Source organism: Saimiri boliviensis, chromosome 10 (assembly GCF_048565385.1).
Source record: "Saimiri boliviensis isolate mSaiBol1 chromosome 10, mSaiBol1.pri, whole genome shotgun sequence".
NCBI classification, from domain to species: domain Eukaryota; kingdom Metazoa; phylum Chordata; class Mammalia; order Primates; family Cebidae; genus Saimiri; species Saimiri boliviensis.
Window position 1 is genome coordinate 120,497,868 of NC_133458.1, and position 18,695 is coordinate 120,516,562.

At 35.0% G+C, this 18,695-nt stretch overlaps 1 protein-coding gene across 8 annotated transcripts in view; it reads left to right on the forward strand.

The window, feature by feature from the left end:
* DPY19L2 (dpy-19 like 2) overlaps positions 1–18,695 on the forward strand; it is a 107,736-nt gene that overhangs the window by 31,655 nt on the left and 57,386 nt on the right. For all 8 annotated transcript variants that reach the window (XM_074379833.1, XM_074379837.1, XM_074379832.1 and 5 more), the window contains 5 exons: positions 217–308; positions 3,358–3,457; positions 6,191–6,268; positions 7,032–7,118; positions 14,357–14,416. In XM_074379833.1, the coding sequence (XP_074235934.1) occupies positions 217–308; positions 3,358–3,457; positions 6,191–6,268; positions 7,032–7,118; positions 14,357–14,416 (417 nt within the window). The remainder of the gene's footprint in view (positions 1–216; positions 309–3,357; positions 3,458–6,190; positions 6,269–7,031; positions 7,119–14,356; positions 14,417–18,695) is intronic.

Below are 18,695 nucleotides of genomic sequence, written 5' to 3' on the forward strand. Positions count from 1 at the left end.
CATCTGTTGCTGGTTTCTGTACGTGGTAGTTAATTGCTCTCTATTTAATGGCCTCAAGCATTAAGAGAGCTTCAAAACCTGAGAAGCTATGCCAGATACTCGGAAATGGGATCTAGTGAGCCTAGTGTTAAAATTACTGAAACAAACTCACCCATGGTTTTTAAATATGTTTGTTGTAGTAAGCATGATATGAAATGGGCATTTTGTTGATTTCAGGCCACCCGTGTGATGTGGACGCCACCCCTCCGTGAAAGTTTTTCCTATCCGTTCCTTGTACTTCAGATGTATATTTTAACTTTGATTCTCAGGTAACTTTGATATATAAAACAAAGGCAAATAAATTATATGTTAAGTTTTTAAAAATATACTTCAGTCCAGTACTTTGGGAGGCTGAGGTTGGCAGATCACTTGAGGTCAGGAGTTCGAGACCAGCCTGGCCAGCATGGTGAAACCCCCATCTCTACTAAAATACAAAAATTAGCCCTGCATGGTGGTGTATGCCTGTAATCCCAGCTATTTGGGAGGCTGAGGCAGGAGAATCACTTGAACCCAGGAGGTGGAGGTTGCAGTGAGCCAAGATTGTGTCACTGCACTCCAGTCTGGGTGACAAAGTGAGACTCCCTCTCAAAAAATAAAAATTATGTGTGTGTGTGTGTGTGATGTGTATATAAATATATACTATATAAAATATTATTACATATATACTTCAACTTATGACATTGTAATTAACAAATTTAAACCATTTTAAAGTTATTTTAAAAGTAAATTGAGTATAAAGTTAAGAAAATAATTCAAAATTGCTATTTAAAAATTGCTGTCCATTTAAGAGTGTAGACTACAGGTTTTAGGTAACTACATTATGTTTTAATAAACCAAAAGGTATGTGTTCATATATGGTTGCCAAGATTCAAAAGTTTTTGAGAAACAATTGCGTTTTCAAAGTTGAGGTACTCTGACATTGTTTTCCAACCTGTGGTTTTGATGAATGTGTCATGAAAAAAGTATTCTGTGTGCAAAAGAATTTGGGAAATGTGGAGTTAGATGGATACGGAGTATATGCATTCACATATTTATGAAGCATTTCTGAACAACCAATGTTTCTAACAGGTTAACCAGTTTCATCTCAAACTTTTTTTTTTTTTGGACACACTTTTTTGTAGGGATCTTATTTATAAGCATTTTAGATATTTAAGAGGTCTGAGAAATGAACAAATAAGTCTTTAAGTGGTAGAATATTATAAATAACCTTATGAGAGAAATAAGTTTAATAGAATACTACTGAGAACTCTCACTGAATGTAATAATGATCACTATCTTCTCCAAACTCCCAGAGGACTCCATTCTTCACCTACTAGTCCCTGGCAGATTCTGCCTTATAAAAATCACACATACACAAATGTCTATGTATAAATATACAATTATATGTATGCATATAGGTGTGTATTATTTATTTAGTGATGAAGTCTTGCTCTGTTGGCCAGGCTGGAGAGCAGTGGCACAATTGGCTCGCTGCAACCTCTGCTTCCCAGGTTCAAGTGATTCTCCTGCCTCAGCCTCCCAAGTAGTTGGGATTATAGGCACACACCACCACCCCCAGCTAATTTTTGTATTTTAATAGAGACAGGGTTTTGCCACATTGGCCAGGTTGGTCTCGAACTCCTGACTTCAAGTGACCCACCCACCTTAGCCTCCCAAAGTGCTGGGATTACAGGTGTGAGCCACTGCCCAGCCAATTATATGTATCTGAAAGTACCAGTGGAAACAGGGACCATGCCATATTTATCTCTTTAATCACAGAACATGGCCATGCAAATATTTGTGGCCTCAGATAAAGCTAATTGAAGAGAGTGGTAAATAATGGTGTACCAGCATGGCACAAACCTTGAGAATGCAGCAGGCTAACTAACTTCTGATTTGTTGCCAGCCTGACAAGTATATTCTGCAGTTGAATTTAGATTTAGGAACCTGCTCCTTATTCAGATTTCTATGTCATTGCTCTACACTTTGCTTTCCCTCAAAGATTAGGTGAAGGAAGCTGCCTATTCTCCATCACCCCTTGCTATTCATTCCCAGTTTAATTTCTAGGAAGGTGGGTTATTTTTCTTTGTTTTTGAGGTGATATCAGTCTGGTCAGTAAGAGGTTTTATGGAATAAAATAGTTAGAGCATTTAGGTTTGTGTCATTGAGGCCATGTGCTATACTCTATATCTTAGTCAAAAGCAATTTTTTGTTTGAAAAATATAAGATTACAAAGTACATAATGAGTATTTTGTGATAATATTACTATACAATATGATCATTTAGAATTTTGCTTTTGAAAATTTATATACAATTGTACAAAGATTCATCAAAATCCAATGCAGCATTTATAAAAGGAACAGTTACAGTTTTATTATTTGTGTGAAATGTTTGTGTTTCTTTTTTTATATCTAAAAGTTACTATAGTTACTCTGTGGTAAAAGGTATTGGTTCCCAATACAGCTCAGTAATGCAAAATGGACAATTTAAACTTCCATGTACTTCAACTGAATTCTAGAATGATTTTTTAATTTTTTTTTTTTTTTTTTTTTTTTGAGACAGAGTTTCACTCTTGTTACCCAGGCTGGAGTGCAATGGCGCGATCCCGGCTCACCGCAACCTCCGCCTCCTGGGTTCAGGCGATTCTCCTGCCTCAGCCTCCTGAGTAGCTGGGATTACAGGCACGCGCCACCATGCCCAGCTAATTTTTTGTATTTTTAGTAGAGACGGGGTTTCACCATGTTGACCAGGATGGTCTTGATCTCTTGACCTCGTGATCCACCCGTCTCGGCCTCCCAAAGTGCTGGGATTATAGGCTTGAGCCACCACACCCGGCGATTTTTTAATTTTTTAAGATTCCTTTTCCTTAAAATTTTCCCATAGTTATTAATGTATTACTTCGTCAGCACTTATATTTTTCTCCAATGTTTTGAAATAGATAGGTGGTAGTATATAAAAGTTGTTGCTACACATACAGGAGAAGCATCTTGAGGAGTGCAGGGGCAGTGCTGTGTCCTATTTTCTCACCTTCTTGCTAGAGTATTAAATTTCTAATGCCATGCATATGTAGAGGAAAATGAGCTTTTGTATTTAAAATATTTAGTGGTAAATTACAATGTTATTTTTCAAACTCAGATTTTGATTGCTTCATGCAAGGCAGTTTTATAGTCCAAGCATTTCAAGTTCTTTTTAGTATACTTTAAAAGGTTACTGTATTTTGTTGTATTATAGTAAAGGTAATGGAATAATTTAGATTTTATCATTTTGCAATTAGTCTTTCTTTTCAGTGACAGCCTATGTTTAGGGTGAAACTTACCGGTGTCGATTCTCTCTATTAAGGACCTCAAGCAATGATAGAAGGCCCTTCATTGCACTCTGTCTTTCCAATGTTGCTTTTATGCTTCCCTGGCAATTTGCTCAGTTTATACTTTTTACACAGGTAAGATGATTTTTTAAATTATTTTTTATTTTTATTTTAAGTCCTGGGGTACATGTGAAGGCTGTGCAGGTTTGTTACATAGGTAAATGTGTGTCATGATGGTTTTTGCACCTATCAATCCGTCACCTAGGTATTAAGCCCAGCATCCATTACCTATTTTTCCTAATGCTCTCCCTCCCTCCAACCCCATCCCCTGAGAGGCCACAGTGTGTGATGTTCCCCTCCCTGTATCCATGTGTTCTCATTGTTCAGCTCCCTCTTGTAAGTGAGAACATGTGGTGTTTGGTTTTCTGTTCCTCTTGCTGTGAGGATAATGGCCTCCAGCTCCATCCATGTCCTGCAAAGGACCTGATCTCATTTCTTTCTATGGCTGCATGGTATTTCATGGGGTGTATGTTCATATTTTCTTTATCGAGTCTATCACTGATGGGCATTTCGGTTGAGTCCATGCCTTTGCTATTGTGAATAGTGGTGCAGTGAATAAATGGGTACATGTATCTTTGTAATAGAATGAGTTATATTCTTTTGGGTATATTAATTAAGTTGAATGCAAAATGTACTTTGTTGTTTCCATAGAAATTTTTAAATATAATTACATTTATGCCATAAAAGATTTTTTAAATAGGGAATAAAGTTTACATAAATGTATGATTTTTATGAAATAATAAAATTCTACATTCTTTTAGTGTATTGGTTAGTTTGACAGATTTTAAGGCTCGACATGGGAAAGACTTTTTTTCTATTATTCTTATTCACAAATGCTCTTTTTGGTGTTTGAGATAATATCTCAACTTCAGGTTTTCCTTTTGCCCTGGAATCATTCTGGGTGCCAAGCTACACGACATGCTAAGGGCCAGTCCTACTCTTCACAGCATTACATTCTGCTTCTAATCCAGCTAAATGTTGGCCTGTAGAGCAGAATTTCACCTGGTGCCATTTCTGTGAGCTTTGATTATAAAGCTCATCATTGCTTAAGTGAGCTGAGCCCATATCCTGTTTCCAAAACAACTGCGTAACTAGTACCAAGAAACTGAATTTGGGAAGCAGAGAGTAAATGGACAATTTTGATGAAATTTCATGATACTAAGATTTTCCATCAGAGCACCTTCCCACATAACAAATACTGATGATATTAATAATATTCTATATTGGAAGTAAGAAATTCTACCAAGAAGCCTTATGCTGCCAATAGCCCACAAAGAATGAAATGAAATTACAACCCCAGCTTAATTAGTACTGCATGTTTAAAGTTTTCCCTCTGCCTTATTTCATAATTGTTGGCCCCTTTCACATTATAACACAGAGATTTTTTTCTATGGTTTTCACTATTTGTATATGCCAACAGAGTAGAATAGATTTTTAATGAGGATCACTTCATTGCAAGCAAGTTTATTAATCCAGTAGTACTGATTAAACTATTTAAGAAGCTCTTTGGGTAAGTTTGATAATGCAGTAGTGATTTTCTAGCCATTCTCTGGATATATACTAGGCTTTTATTTTTCTTTACTAATGTATATAGTTTTGTTTGTATGTGTGCATTTCATGCTTACAGAGGGATAATTCAATGTTGTTTTTCTGGAATTACTTTAAGATTTTATTCTTAATTGTGTTTTTCATAAATTAAGGTTAAAATTAGTTCATTGTGCCACCATACCTGACTAATTTTTTAATTTTTTGTAGAGATTGGGCCTCACTATCTTGTCCAGGCTGGTCTTGAAATCCTGGACTCAAGCAGTCCTCTGACCTTGGCCTCCCAAAATGCTGGGATTATAGGCATGAGCCACTATGCCTGGCCCAATTCATTTTTTATGACTTCTGTGCTCTCCTAGAATTTTTAATCCTATCAGTTATTTCCTTGAACATTTGAAGTATAGTTTAAGTATAGTTTAAAGACATATCTGATGATGCCAGACAAGAGTTTGAGTGATCTCCAGGCTAAGAATAGTTTTTATATATCTAAAGGGTTGTAGAACAAAAATAGAAAAAGACTATACAAGAGACTATATGTGACCAACAAAGCATAACATATTTATTATCTGGCCTTTTATATAACAAATGTGCTGATCTCTGATCTAAACCTTTTGTGGATCTCTTTCTATTGTATTAGTGATAATGTCTTATCACCATCTATCCTGGGTTATTTTTTATTTGGTGCTAGACATTATACCTGAGAAATTGGAGAGGCAAGTGAAAAGCTCTCATAAATCTTGAACTACCTTCATGCAATCAGATTGAGATGATCCATAGTTGGGTTTGTCTTTCTGAGGGTTGCTTGATTTCTGGTTCACTATTAGAGTGTGATATTTTGAAGCTCCAAAGTAAAGCATCTTCTCAGTGTACCCTGACTGCTGAATCTGCTGACATGTCTGCTCAGCTTATTGGTCTCCCAACTGCCTCTCAGCTGGCAGGCATCTGCCTTTGTTGAAATTGGCAGATACCTCTGGAAGAAAAGTGGCCCAAACTGTCATGCTCATTGGTAGAGATTGCCATCTATCTTTTAAATTCCTCATTTACTTTGTTAATAATATGTGTCTTTTATGCCTATGTTTAAAATATTTTAATTTTTATATTTATATTTTTCCTAGCCATTCTAGTTCTTAGTGGGAAGTTTGGTTCAAATTACTTTGCTTACCATTATTAGAACTGTAGCCCTCCTTTCTGTTTACTTTGTGAATAGTGAAGTGTTAGTTTTTCTATACTTTTTTTCACTTTTGCTTTTTTGTATTATTTCAGATAGCATCATTATTTCCCATGTATATTGTGGGATACATTGAGCCAAGCAAATTTCAGAAGATCATTTATATGAACACGGTAACATTTTTAATATGTATAAGTCAAATATTAAAATAGGTTCTCAGAGTTTATAAAATAGTGATTCTATTTTATAGGATACCTCTTCTTTGATAATATTTAATACATATGGTATTGGTAATATCCAGAAGGAAAACGGGAAATGTATATTATAGATGTTATAATGTAACAGACTATACTTTCAACTAGACTGTAGATCTGTTTTACTCTCTAAAACTTTTTATTTTTATGTTTTATTTGTTATTCTTGTTACTACTTTTAAAACTGCCTTTTCTTTCTCAGACATGAGATTTTTAGCATTTTGCATGAATATGACACTCTGAAATTTTATATTCTTACAATTTTGTTTTTGGCTTAGGTCCCAAACGTAGCTTCCTTAAAAACATAAAAAGTTAGTAAAGCTTCATAAAAAATAGAAGTCCTGAAGTCTAACAAAAATAAGATTAATAAAACTAGTAACTGTCTGTCTTTCTTATTATATTATTTCATTATTGAAACAATAGAAATCATAGACTTATTTTTCATTGTTCCATGAAGCAGATGGAGAAGAAGTTAAATTCTGCCAGATGGAGTTTATAGTTTTGAATTTTATTACTTAGAATCTAGCAGTGGCTTGAAATTCTATTATTATTAGGTCAAGAGTCACTCATCTTTATGCAAATAAATTTGCATTAGAAATGGCTATATACCTAGAAAGTATGAATTATGCCAATTATGTGTAATAACCATAAACTGTATTTTTTTCTTTCTTTTTTTTTTTCAGATTTCAGTTATCCTTAGTTTCATTTTGATGTTTGGAAATTCGATGTACTTAACTTCTTATTATTCTTCATCTTTGTTAATGACGTGGGTAAGTGTTTAGTTCATGAAGCTGGTTTTTTTTTTTTTTAACCTGCCAAATAGCATGTTTTCCTGCCTAAAAGAGGTATAAGAATAAATAGGCCCTTACCTGATTATCATTCAACATGACAAAGTTCTTCCCAAGCAAAGCTTTTTATCTATCTTATCCTTGAAAAATATTATAGTATAAAGGTTTTTTTAAGACAGTGCCCAAGCAAATACTTAAAAATTACAATAAAGTAAGAAGACTTACTTTAAACATATCCCATTTTATGATAAAAATGACTTCTTTTCTTCTAAGTCACTTGAGGAAGTTATGCACTCATTGCAGTGACACTACCATTGCCCAAAACATTTCTGGTACTCCTCTGAGTTTCCATCACAGACTATGGCACATTCTTTAGAATGTCTTCAGTGGTGGCAAATCTTTGCCTTTCAAGAGTGCATTTGATTTTTGAAAATAACCAAAATTTTGTGACTATTTTGTGTGATTGAGCTGGATAATACAGGTCTTGATCAAACGATGATATGACAGTAAAGTCATAAGACCGATTATTTTGCATCCATAACTAAATGATTTCTGAAGGCAGTTTAGAAAGTGTAGTTTCAAGCTACTTTAAGCAATGACAAGATAATTAGAATAAGGGTGTAGTCTCCTCACAGGAACTAGATGGAATTACACTCATTTGGATATGTGTTTAGAAGGGTGTTTTAATAAATCAGTTCTGTTACATTGTAGTCACATTTCTGATATCTATAAGCCAGAACCTAGAATATTCTCCTCTACCTCCCATCTCCACACTGATCAGAAATGATACCAACTACAGTAATGCCAAAATATAGCACTTTTCTGTGTATGGTATAGTGATTTAATCTATTGGGATTGCCCTTATGTTTTAATATTTTTGCTTTCCCTACCCTTTTTCCCTCATAGTAATTAATCCTTCCTCTTTCTCTCCCAAAAAACATGCTCTTTCTTTCCAACATTTTGCCAAACTATTTGAGCATTACAGAGTGGAGGACTCCTAATAGTGTGCTCATCTAACTCTTTTAATGAAAAGTTTTTTATTTTGAAATGTGATACAGATAAAAAGAGCATAAAGCAAGTGTTTTGTGTGCTGACTTAGTGCTGGCTAATACTGATAAGTATGGTCTTGCCTCACTGTCTGCAGGGATTGGTTCCAGGACACCCCCAAGCTTTGTGGATACTAAAATCTGCAGATGTTCAAGTTTCCTATATAAAATGGTGTGTGTGTTTTTTTGCATATAACATATGCACATATTCCTGCCTACTTTTTTTTTTCTTTTGGAGATGGAGTTTCGCTCTTGTTGCCCAGGCTGGAGTACAATGGGCATCTTGGCTCACTGCAACCTCCGCCTTCTGGGTTCAAGAGATTCTCCTGCCTCGGCCTCCTGAGGAGCTGGAATTACAGGCATGCACCACCACATCTGGCTAAATTTGTGTTTTTGGTAGAGAAGGGGTGTCTCTATGTTGGTCAGGCTCCTCTCAAACTCCCGACCCCAGGTAATCTGCCCACCTTCGCCTCCCAAAGTACTGGGATTATAGGCGTGAGCCACCGCACTCGGCCTGAAACATTTTTTAAATTAAAATTCTTAGTATTACATTGTAGCATAATTTTTAGTATTTAGTTTCCATGCTTTGATTTTCTTCTTCATACTCATTAAATGTAGGTTGGATCTGCTTCACTTATGTTACAAATGTATCACTTTCTCTTGAGTACTTTTTATCTTATTCTTTATTTCTTTTTTTTATTTTTTATTTTTTGAGATGGAGTTTCGCTCTTGTTACCCAGGCTGGAGTGCAATGGCGCGATCTCGGCTCACTGCAACCTCCGCCTCCTGGGTTCAGGCAATTCTCCTGCCTCAGCCTCCCGAGTAGCTGGGATTACAGGCATGCGCCACCATGCCCGGCTAATTTTTTGTATTTTTAGTAGAGGAGACGGGGTTTCACCATGTTGACCAGGATGTTCTCGATCTCTTGATCTCGTGATCCATCCGCCTCGGCCTCCCAAAGTGCTGGGATTACAGGCGTGAGCCACCGCGCCCGGCCTATTCTTTATTTCTAAAAGGTTCTCCTCTTCACCTTTTGTAGCTCTTAAGACATTATTATTATGTGCATTTCCTCATATTCCTTCTAGTTTAATTTTTAGGTCTGAAATTATTTTTGTTTCATTTCAAATTCTTTGAGTTCTATCAGCTCATTTCTTAGTTTTTCTGATTTTAATTTGTATCACTCTTTCACCTATTTTAGTATTTTTAAACGTCGTATTTTAAGTGTCTCATTTTGAAATGTAAGTTTTGTTTAATTATGTAGTGTTTCATCCTTAAGTAATGGTGTTTGCTATAGGATTTTTCAGAGAAGCCCTTTATCAGGTTGAAGAAGTTCCCTCCTGTTCATAATTTGCTGAGTTTTTCAGAAATGAATTTTGAAGATATGATATAATCATGTAGTTTCTGTTTTCTAGTTTGTTAATGTGCTGCATGATATTGGTTGATTTCCAAATGTTATACCATCTTTACATTCCTTGAATAGGCCTCACTTTGGTCATGCTGTACTATTATTATTTATTGCTGGATACAGCTTTCTAAAATTTTGTTTATAATTTTTACACCTAAGTTCATGACAATAATTGGTTCATAGTTTTTTTGTGACATCTTTGTCTTTTTTGGTATCATGGTAATGCTGGCCTCATGAAATGAGTTACAAAGTGTTCTCTCCTTTCCAGTTTTCTGGAGAATTTGTGTAAAATCATTATGATTTGTTCCCTAAATGTTTGGTAGAATTTACCAGTGAAACCATTTAGGACTTTCTTTGTGGTAGTGTTTGTTTGTTTGTTTGTTTGTTTGTTTGTTTTCAGGTTCCATTTCATTAATAAGATATAAAACTATTTGGGTTATCTATTTCCTCTTGAGTGAACTTTGGTTGTATCTTTCAAGGAATTTTTTTATTTTATTCATGATGTCAAATTTATTGACAATGGCATAATTTCTTTTCTTTTCTGTATTTGTAGTATCTGTAGTGGTCATTCCTCTTTCATTCCTCCTACTAGATGTTTGTGTTCTATTTTTTTTTTTTCTCTGATCAGTCTGGTTAGAGGTATCAATTTTATTTTCTCAGGGAATCAGCTTTTGTTTTCATTGATTTGCTCTACTGTTTTTTGTTTTCTATTCCATTGATTTCTACTCTATCTTTATTACTTCATTTCTTGGGCTTACTTTGGTTTTTGCTCTCCTTTTTTCCTAGGTGTTGTTTTTGTTTTGTTTTGTTTTGTTTTGTTTTTAGTATAAAGCAAGATCATTGACTTGAGACTTTTCTTGGTTTTTTACACGTGTTTAGTGCTATAAACTTTCCTCAAAGTACTGCCTTATCAGCATCACACATATTTTGATAAAGTGTATTTTAAAATTTATTTTATGTTATTGTGATACATTTTACTTAGACATGTGATACAGAAGTCTCAATAAATTTTTGTTATTTTTATTTAAACAATAAATTATCTTTTAAAAGTATTTAAAACCTTGTATATTTACCTTGTAGTTACCATTTTCAGTGCCTTTTACTTGTGTAGAGACAGTAGAGCCACTACTATATTCCTGCTATCTGAAAGACCTCCTTTAACATTTCTTTTAGTGCAAATCACGTGGTCATGAAGTCTTTATTTTGCCTTCATTTTTGAAAGATATGTCTCCTCAGTGTAGAATTGCAGGTTGGCAACAATTTTCTTTTAAGAATTTAAAAGATGCTGCTTGACTTGTCTTGCTGCTTGCATTTTTTTCTTATGAAATCTGTTGACATCGCTACGCTTTCATCTGTAAATAATATGTTACTTCTCTAGCTGTTATCAGCTAGAGATAAGATGTTCTCTTTACCACTGATTTTGAGCAATTTGTTCATATAATGTGCCTTACTATAGCTTTAAAATATTTCTTGTATTTAGGATTCATTGAAATTCTTAGATCTTTAGGTTTGCAATTTTCATCTAATTTGGAAAAATTTTGGCCATTATTTCTTCAAATATTTTTCTGCCTCCCCACCTCATATTCATTTAGGAATGAATTACATGAATATGCATGAATCATTACATGCATATTGGGCTGCTTGAAATTGTTCTGTGGTTTATGGAGCGTATGTTTATTTTTGTTCTTTAATTTTATATATTTATGATAGCTGTGTCTTCCAGAGTTCACTGGTTGTTTTTCTGCAGTATCTAACCTGTCGTTAATCACATCCAGTGTATTTCTCATTTAAGTCATTGTAATTTTCATATCTAAAAGTTCATTTTGGATCTTTTAAGTATTGTTGTGTCTCTAATTAACATGTTCCCTGTTACCACTTCTTCACCATGTGTAATACAGTGATAGTAACTGCCTCAGTGCTTCCACCTGCTAATTCTGTCATCTGTGTCAGTTTCAATTAATTGTTTCTTCTCCTCATATCAGGGTTATATTTTCTTGATTCATTGCATGTCTGGCAATGTTTACTTGGATGCCAGGCTTTGTGAATTTTACCATTTTAGCTGCGAATATTTTTTTATTCCGATAAATATTCTTGAGCTTTTTTCTGTGATGCAGTTAAGTTACTTGAACATAGGTGGATCTTTTTGGGTCTTGCTTTCTAGATTTGTGAGCTGGAATTAAAATAATGGTTAGTTTATGGCTAATATTGCTGCATTCTATAGCAAACTCTTCTATGTAGACTACCTGACGTGCCCTGTAGCTGCACTATTTTCTGTTCCTACCAACAATGCATAAGCATTCCAATTTTTCTACATTTTTGCCAAGACTTGTGACGTCTGGTTTTGGTTTAGTTTGGTTTATAATGCCCATCCTAACAGGTTTGAGGTGGTAGCTCATTGTGGTTTTGGTTTACATTTCCCCGATGATTAATCATGTTGAGCATCATTTCAAATACCTGTTGGACATCTGTATTTATTCTTTGGGGAAATGTTTATTCTTTTGCCCATCTTGTAATAGGAATATTTGTGGGGGTTTTTTTGCTACATTCATCAGAGATACTGGCCTGTAGTTTTCTTGTAGTGTCTTTTTCTGGATTTGGTATCCGAGTAATGCTGGCTTCATAACATGTGTATAAATGTGTTCTCTTCAGTTTTTGGAGGAGCTTTGAGAAGGATTGGTGTGAATTCTTATTTAAATATTTCATAGAATTCTCCAGTGAATTCTGGTTCTAGGTTTTCCTTTGCTGAGAAAATTTTTATTACTGATTTAATCTCTATATTAGTTATAGGTCTATTGAGACTTTTTTGTGTCTTCATAATTTACTCTTGGTAGGTTGTATGTTTCTAGAAATTTATTTCTTATAAGTTATCTAATTTGTTGGCATAATTTTTCAAAGTTGTCTCTATAATCTATTTTGCTTGGTATTTAACATTTTTAGGGTGAGAAAGTAAACGTGTTTCCTTTTATACAAACTTGGACGGAAGCAGAAGTTTCATTCTGATTGATTTTATTTACTTTGGGTGAAACATTATCATTTTTCCAAGAGGAATACACACACACACACACACACACACACACACACACACACACACACACACTGTCTCTCTCTCTCTCTCTCTCTCTCTCTCTCTCTCTCTCTCTCTCAGAAAATATTCCCCACTATTCCTTCCAGCCCATTCTCTTCACCTTTCTTTTCACCCTGTTCCTGTCTAGTCCTTGTAGGTAAGAAATCTCATTCGTTTTCTGGTTGACCCATTTAGTTGGGGTTTTTCTTTTTTGAGTACTAATAACTGTTACATGTATATTTTTTATATCTCCTCTTCCTTATATGAAAGATGTCTTTTGAACTTTTTTTTAAAAAAAGTTAACAACCTCTCCAAGGTATCAGCTTATAAAGATTTCCTCATTCTCTCTGGTAGTTTCCTAGTGTTCTACTGCAGATTTACTCTAATTCAGTCACTCTCCTATGTCTGGACGTTTAGGTTGTTTTCTGTATTTTGCACTTACAAACAATGTTGCAATGAATAATCTGATAAATTTATATTTTCCTATTGGAAGTTTAGTAATCCTGGCTAACTTTGGGAATTTCTACACCAACTAAATGATAAAAAATTCAAATCCAAATCTAAATAATATGCAAGTCTGATAGTTTAGTTTCTCATGAGAGCAGTTTTTTTCACCTCAAACTTGGGAATAAACAAATAACCTATCAACTTGTAGAGATGGTGGGTGAAGTATTCCTAGTCATTGTGTGTCTTAGTCAGTTTGGGCTGGTACAACAAAAGTACCACAGACAGGATGGCTTAAACAACAGGAATTTATTTCTCACAGTTCTGGATGCTGAGCAGTTCAAAATCAAGTGGCCAGCTGATTTGGTGTCTGGTGAAGGCCATTTTTGTGGTTTGCAGACAGAAGTCTTTTTGCTGTGTCCTTACATGGTAGAGAGAGCCATCAACTCTCTAGTCTCTTCTAATGTGGACATACTAATCCCATTCATGAGGATTTCACCCTCATGACTCAATTACTTCCCAGAGGCCCTCTTTGCAAATACTGTCACGCTGGGGATTAAAAATTCAGTCTGAATTTGAGGCAGACACAGATACTCAGTCCATACCACTGCAGGTATAGTTTTTGAGAACCCTAGCATTTTGCATTAGTCTCAATTCCAACTTCTTACCTTGCATAGACTGAGGGCCTCTTCTGCTGCCCTCCCTTTACAATACAAGCCTATAGCTGTAATCTTATTCCACAGGCCTTTATAAAGACTACCAGAGGTGGTTATCTGCTAATTTTTTTTAAATCACCCTTTTTCTAGCATCAGAGAGGTTCCTTCTCTTTCACGTCAGTCACACCTTTTTAAAAATATTTAAAAATATTTTGTTTGGCAGTTTGGAGAGGAAGAATTTTCATGTTAGTTTAGTTCACTAATGTTACTGGATAACTCACATACAAACTTGCCTGGATGCTCTTGTCTGTTCACATGCCATTTACCTTGGTAGAGGAATTATCCTGCAGAAAATGGCCAGGGTATCTACATGAGGAAATAACTTGATTCAAGAGGCAACTTTTTGACACACAGACCATTTAACTCTCATCTCAAGGAAATTTGTCATGTCCAAAATTTGGAAAATAAACAGTTAAGGAGGAAAATAGCTGGTGATAGCTGAAATGGAACAGGGGTAGCTATACAGTTTTTGAAATGAACTATTTATATGAAATATAAATGTTAACTGTATTGAATTGTTTTATTTTCTCTTATGTGCATTTTAGGCAATAATTCTAAAGAGAAATAAGATTCAAAAACTGGGAGTATCTGAACTCAACTTTTGGGTAAGATTTAATGTTTTTAACACAGTTTCTTAATTCTTTTTATTTCTATAAACTGAACACAGTTAATATGTTTTAAAATGCTAATGATTTATAGTTAATAAATAGCTACTATCTTTAACATAGCTACTATCTAAGGTAGATCAATATCTAAGGAAATAGCCTTTAGCAAAGACTGGAAATCATTTTTAAGAAGTTAGCTCAGGTATTTCACAGCCACTTTCAGGCCACCCTTCCTTTATGTTTCATTCTGCTAGATCCATTCAGCCTTACTTTTTAAAATTTCTGTTTGCCTTGAGTTTCTCTCTTTAGCTTCAATTAATCTTCCCTTCACAATAACACAAGTTTGTAGTTTCTTTCCAACTTTCTCCTTTTTTTTCTCTGCATCTATTCATCATCTATCTCTCTTTCCTTCTGCTTCCAACATTAGACTCTATTTTTGTCCTTTTAACATTTTCCTTGCAGTCTTCTGGCACCTTCTAATTTGAGCTCCTTCTAATTGTTAGATAGAACAGTGTCCATATACATCAAAGGAATACTGCCAAGTCTGCACTCAAAGGAAAATTTATATCTTCAACTACATTTTCAACAACATTTTCAGTAGTAGACTGGAAAGAACGTGAATTAAGTTTTAAATTCAAGAATATCAAAGAAACAAAAGATCTAAGGAGGGAAAAGCTGAGATTCAACCAAATGTTCAGCTTACATTTTTAAAGCATTCCTAGGTATTATTTTCTGTTTTTAAAATTTCATTTTTTTAAAATATATATTTTATTGCACTTTAGGTTCTGGGGTACATGTGCAGAACATGCAGGATTGTTGCATAGGTACATACATGGCAATGTGGTTTGCTGCCTCCATCCCCCCATCACCTGCATCTGGCATTTCTCCCCTTGTTATCCCTCACCAACCTCCCCCCAACCGCCGCACACTGTCCCTCCCTTGCCCCCTCCCCTAACAGACCCCAGCGTGTGATGCTGTGTCCATATGTTCTTATTGATCAACATCCGCCTGTGAGTAAGAACATGCGGTGTTTGATTTTCTGGCTCTGTATATCTTTGGCAAAGAGAAGTATTTATTACAATCGGAACAAGGTACTTTTAGATCTAAGTGATTCACTTTAGAGTTTAAGTCAATAGAAGCGATTTCACTGTTTAATGGGAGGCTCCAATATTTGGTGGCAAGGTAATTATTGAATTGAGCTCATGCTGCAATTTATAAAGGGGAACTTTGTGTGTGTCATAAGGCATGACAATCATTACAAGAAGGGAAATGGAACCTCCAAGATTATCAAAAGCTCAGTACTAAGGCCAGATAAGGATAGTATGAGAAAGAATGTTCTTACTCATGAGCATAGATTCAAAATTTCACCTAGATTTTAAAAATTCCATACACATAAAAGCATAAAAGATTAGTAACTCAAGAACAGTCATATATATGATAAAGATAATCCATTTGTGATAAAATTGGAGTATTCTAGGAATGCAGAGTTGTTTCTGGAAAATCCAAAAATGTAAATTATCACATAACAGATTAAAAGAGAGAAATAACTCATGGTCATCCCATTAGGTGTCGAAAATAAAATTGATGACATTGAACATCCATTTATAATTAAAACATTTAACACAATAGAAATAACAGTTTTCTCAACCCAGTAAATTTCTTCAGCCATCATTAGTCTTACTGATAATGAGATATTTAGAGTGTTCTGTTTAAAATCAAGATAAAGATAAATGTGCTGTTTCACATTTTATTAAAGGTCCAAACTAGCCTAGTAATGCAAGAAAAGTAAGTAATAGGAAAAGGAAAGAAACGGAAAGAAGCAAAATTTATTATAGCATCAATATTTACCTAGAAAGAATAAATTGACAGACAGATTTTTTATTAGGAATTAGAAGAATTCAATACCATGGCTAGATATAAGATTAATATTTAAAACTCAATTGCATTTCTATTCTTTGGCAACAAACAGAAAACATGTATTTTAAAATATACCTTGTGTATTGGGAAGAAAAAATGCATAGGATCCAAATAAATCTAACAAAATACATGCAGTATTTGTATGGGGAAATTTATTTTAAAATTTCTAAGTATAAATAAAAAATAAAACACATTTATACGTATGAAGATTCACATAATGCAGTTCTCCCCATTTAATGTTCAGATTCAAAGCAATTTCAACAAGATGGTCTTGCAGATCACTTTTCACTAAATGATGGAGTAATCTATCTATATTTGAAAAACCTAATGTTATACATGAGTATCAGTTCCAGGCCTAGCCATTCTTAATGTTTCTAAGCTGGACGTGTTTCTGACATGTCTTTATATATTTATAATGCTCCAGGCTTTTCTTGATTTTCCTTGTGCTAGCCTTGGAATCAGCCATTTTTCCAAGCAGCCCTGGTTCCTTTTAGTGGAGAATGGTATTTGGAAAGCAAGACCTTAGTGGTATGTGCACTCATTACTCCCAGTGTGTCCTTGTTTCTGGATGCTTTTACCGTGTGTGTGTGTGTGTGTGAGTGTGAGTGAAATCATGATTTTATAACTACAGCTCCAACCCCAGCCCAATGCTATAGAAAGGCAGACTGGTTAGGTACCCTAGAAGTCTCTCCATCCTGTGTGTGTGGTATCTATTATTCCCTCCAGGGAAGCTCCCCATGCAGGTTGCAGCAGCAGGGATCTAACAGGTGCCTTGCTAGCACTAAGCAACCCAGGAAAGAGCCCTCTGCCCTCTGACTGACACCCCCTCCCCACAATCCTGGTGTCTCTCATCCTCCACCTCGTGCCAACAAGACATGAGAAGTACATTCTTCCTGCATTGGCAGCATGACTGGGGACTAAGACAGAGTATGAGGGCACCAGATGAATCAAGCTGACCAGAATAGCACTAGTACTGCAAAGGCTCTGAAAACTAAATTGTCATTGTAACTATAGTACACAGAAGTAGGCCAGGACTTGCATGCTAAACCTAAAAACAAAGTGACTGTTGGCTGAAATAGTAATTTAAAATAGGATCCCAGTCTCTAACATAATATTAAAAATGTACTGGATGCAATAGAAAAACCACTCATCATAGCAAGAATGGAGGAAATAACAACTTGAATGAGAAAAGACAATTAACAAATGTCAACATGGAGATAAATAGGATGTTGGGATTATTTGACAAGGGTTTTAAAGCAGTCATAAAAGCACTTCAATGAGCAGTTTTAAATGCTCTGGAATCAAATGAAAAGACTATAAAATTTCACCAGAGAATTGTGTGTGTGTGTGTGTGTGTGTGTGTGTGTGTGTGTGTGTGTTTAAAGAACAACCAGGTGATTGTTGTTCTGAAAAATACAATAGCTGAAATTGAAAATTCAGTAAATGGACTTGGTAGCAGAGTGAATATGACAGAGGAAACAATCAGTGCTCTTGAAGATAGAACAATAGAAATCATGCAATCTAAATCGAGAGAAAATCATGGGAAAAAAAGGGACAGGGCCTCCAGGACCAATGGTGGAGTAACAAAAGATCTAATATTTGTATCATGAGAATTTCAGAAGGATTGGAAAAAGAGAGTGGGGCTGAAAAGTATTTTAAGAAGTAATAGGTAAAACCTCCCCAAGTTTGGTGAAAGACACACATATAAAGACACTGAACGATTCCTAAGTAAGACACACCCAGAGAAATCCAAGCCAAGATACATCATAAGTTAACTTTTAAAACTAAAAGAAAAAATCTCGAAAGCAGGTAGAGATAAATGACATGTTACGTATAGGGCAAAACGGATTCGAATTGCACCAACTTCTCATCTGAAACTAAGGAGGCCAGAAGGTTATGGCAGAACACTTGTCAAGACTAATTACACATCCAGTGAATGTTTCTTTTAGGAATGAAGGGGAAATAGACATTCTCAATCAAGGAAAAATAGAATAATTTGTTGCTAGCAGAGAACCTTAAAGAATGCTTAATTGAAGTTCTTTTGTCAGGTTTGTAAAAAATCAGATGGTTGTAGATGATTGGTTTTATTTCTGAGTTCTCCATTCTGTTTCATTGGTTTATGTGCCTGTTTTTGTACCTGTACCATGCTGTTTTGGTTATTGTAGCCTTGTAATATAGTTTGAAATCAGGTAGCCTGAAGCCTCCAGCTTTGTTCTTTTTGCTTAGGATTGTCTTGGCTATACAGGCTCTTTTTTGATAGCATGGAATCAACCCAAATGTACATGAATGGTAGACTGGATAAAGAAAATGTGGTACATATACACCATGGAATACTATGAAGTCATAGAAAGGAATGAGATCA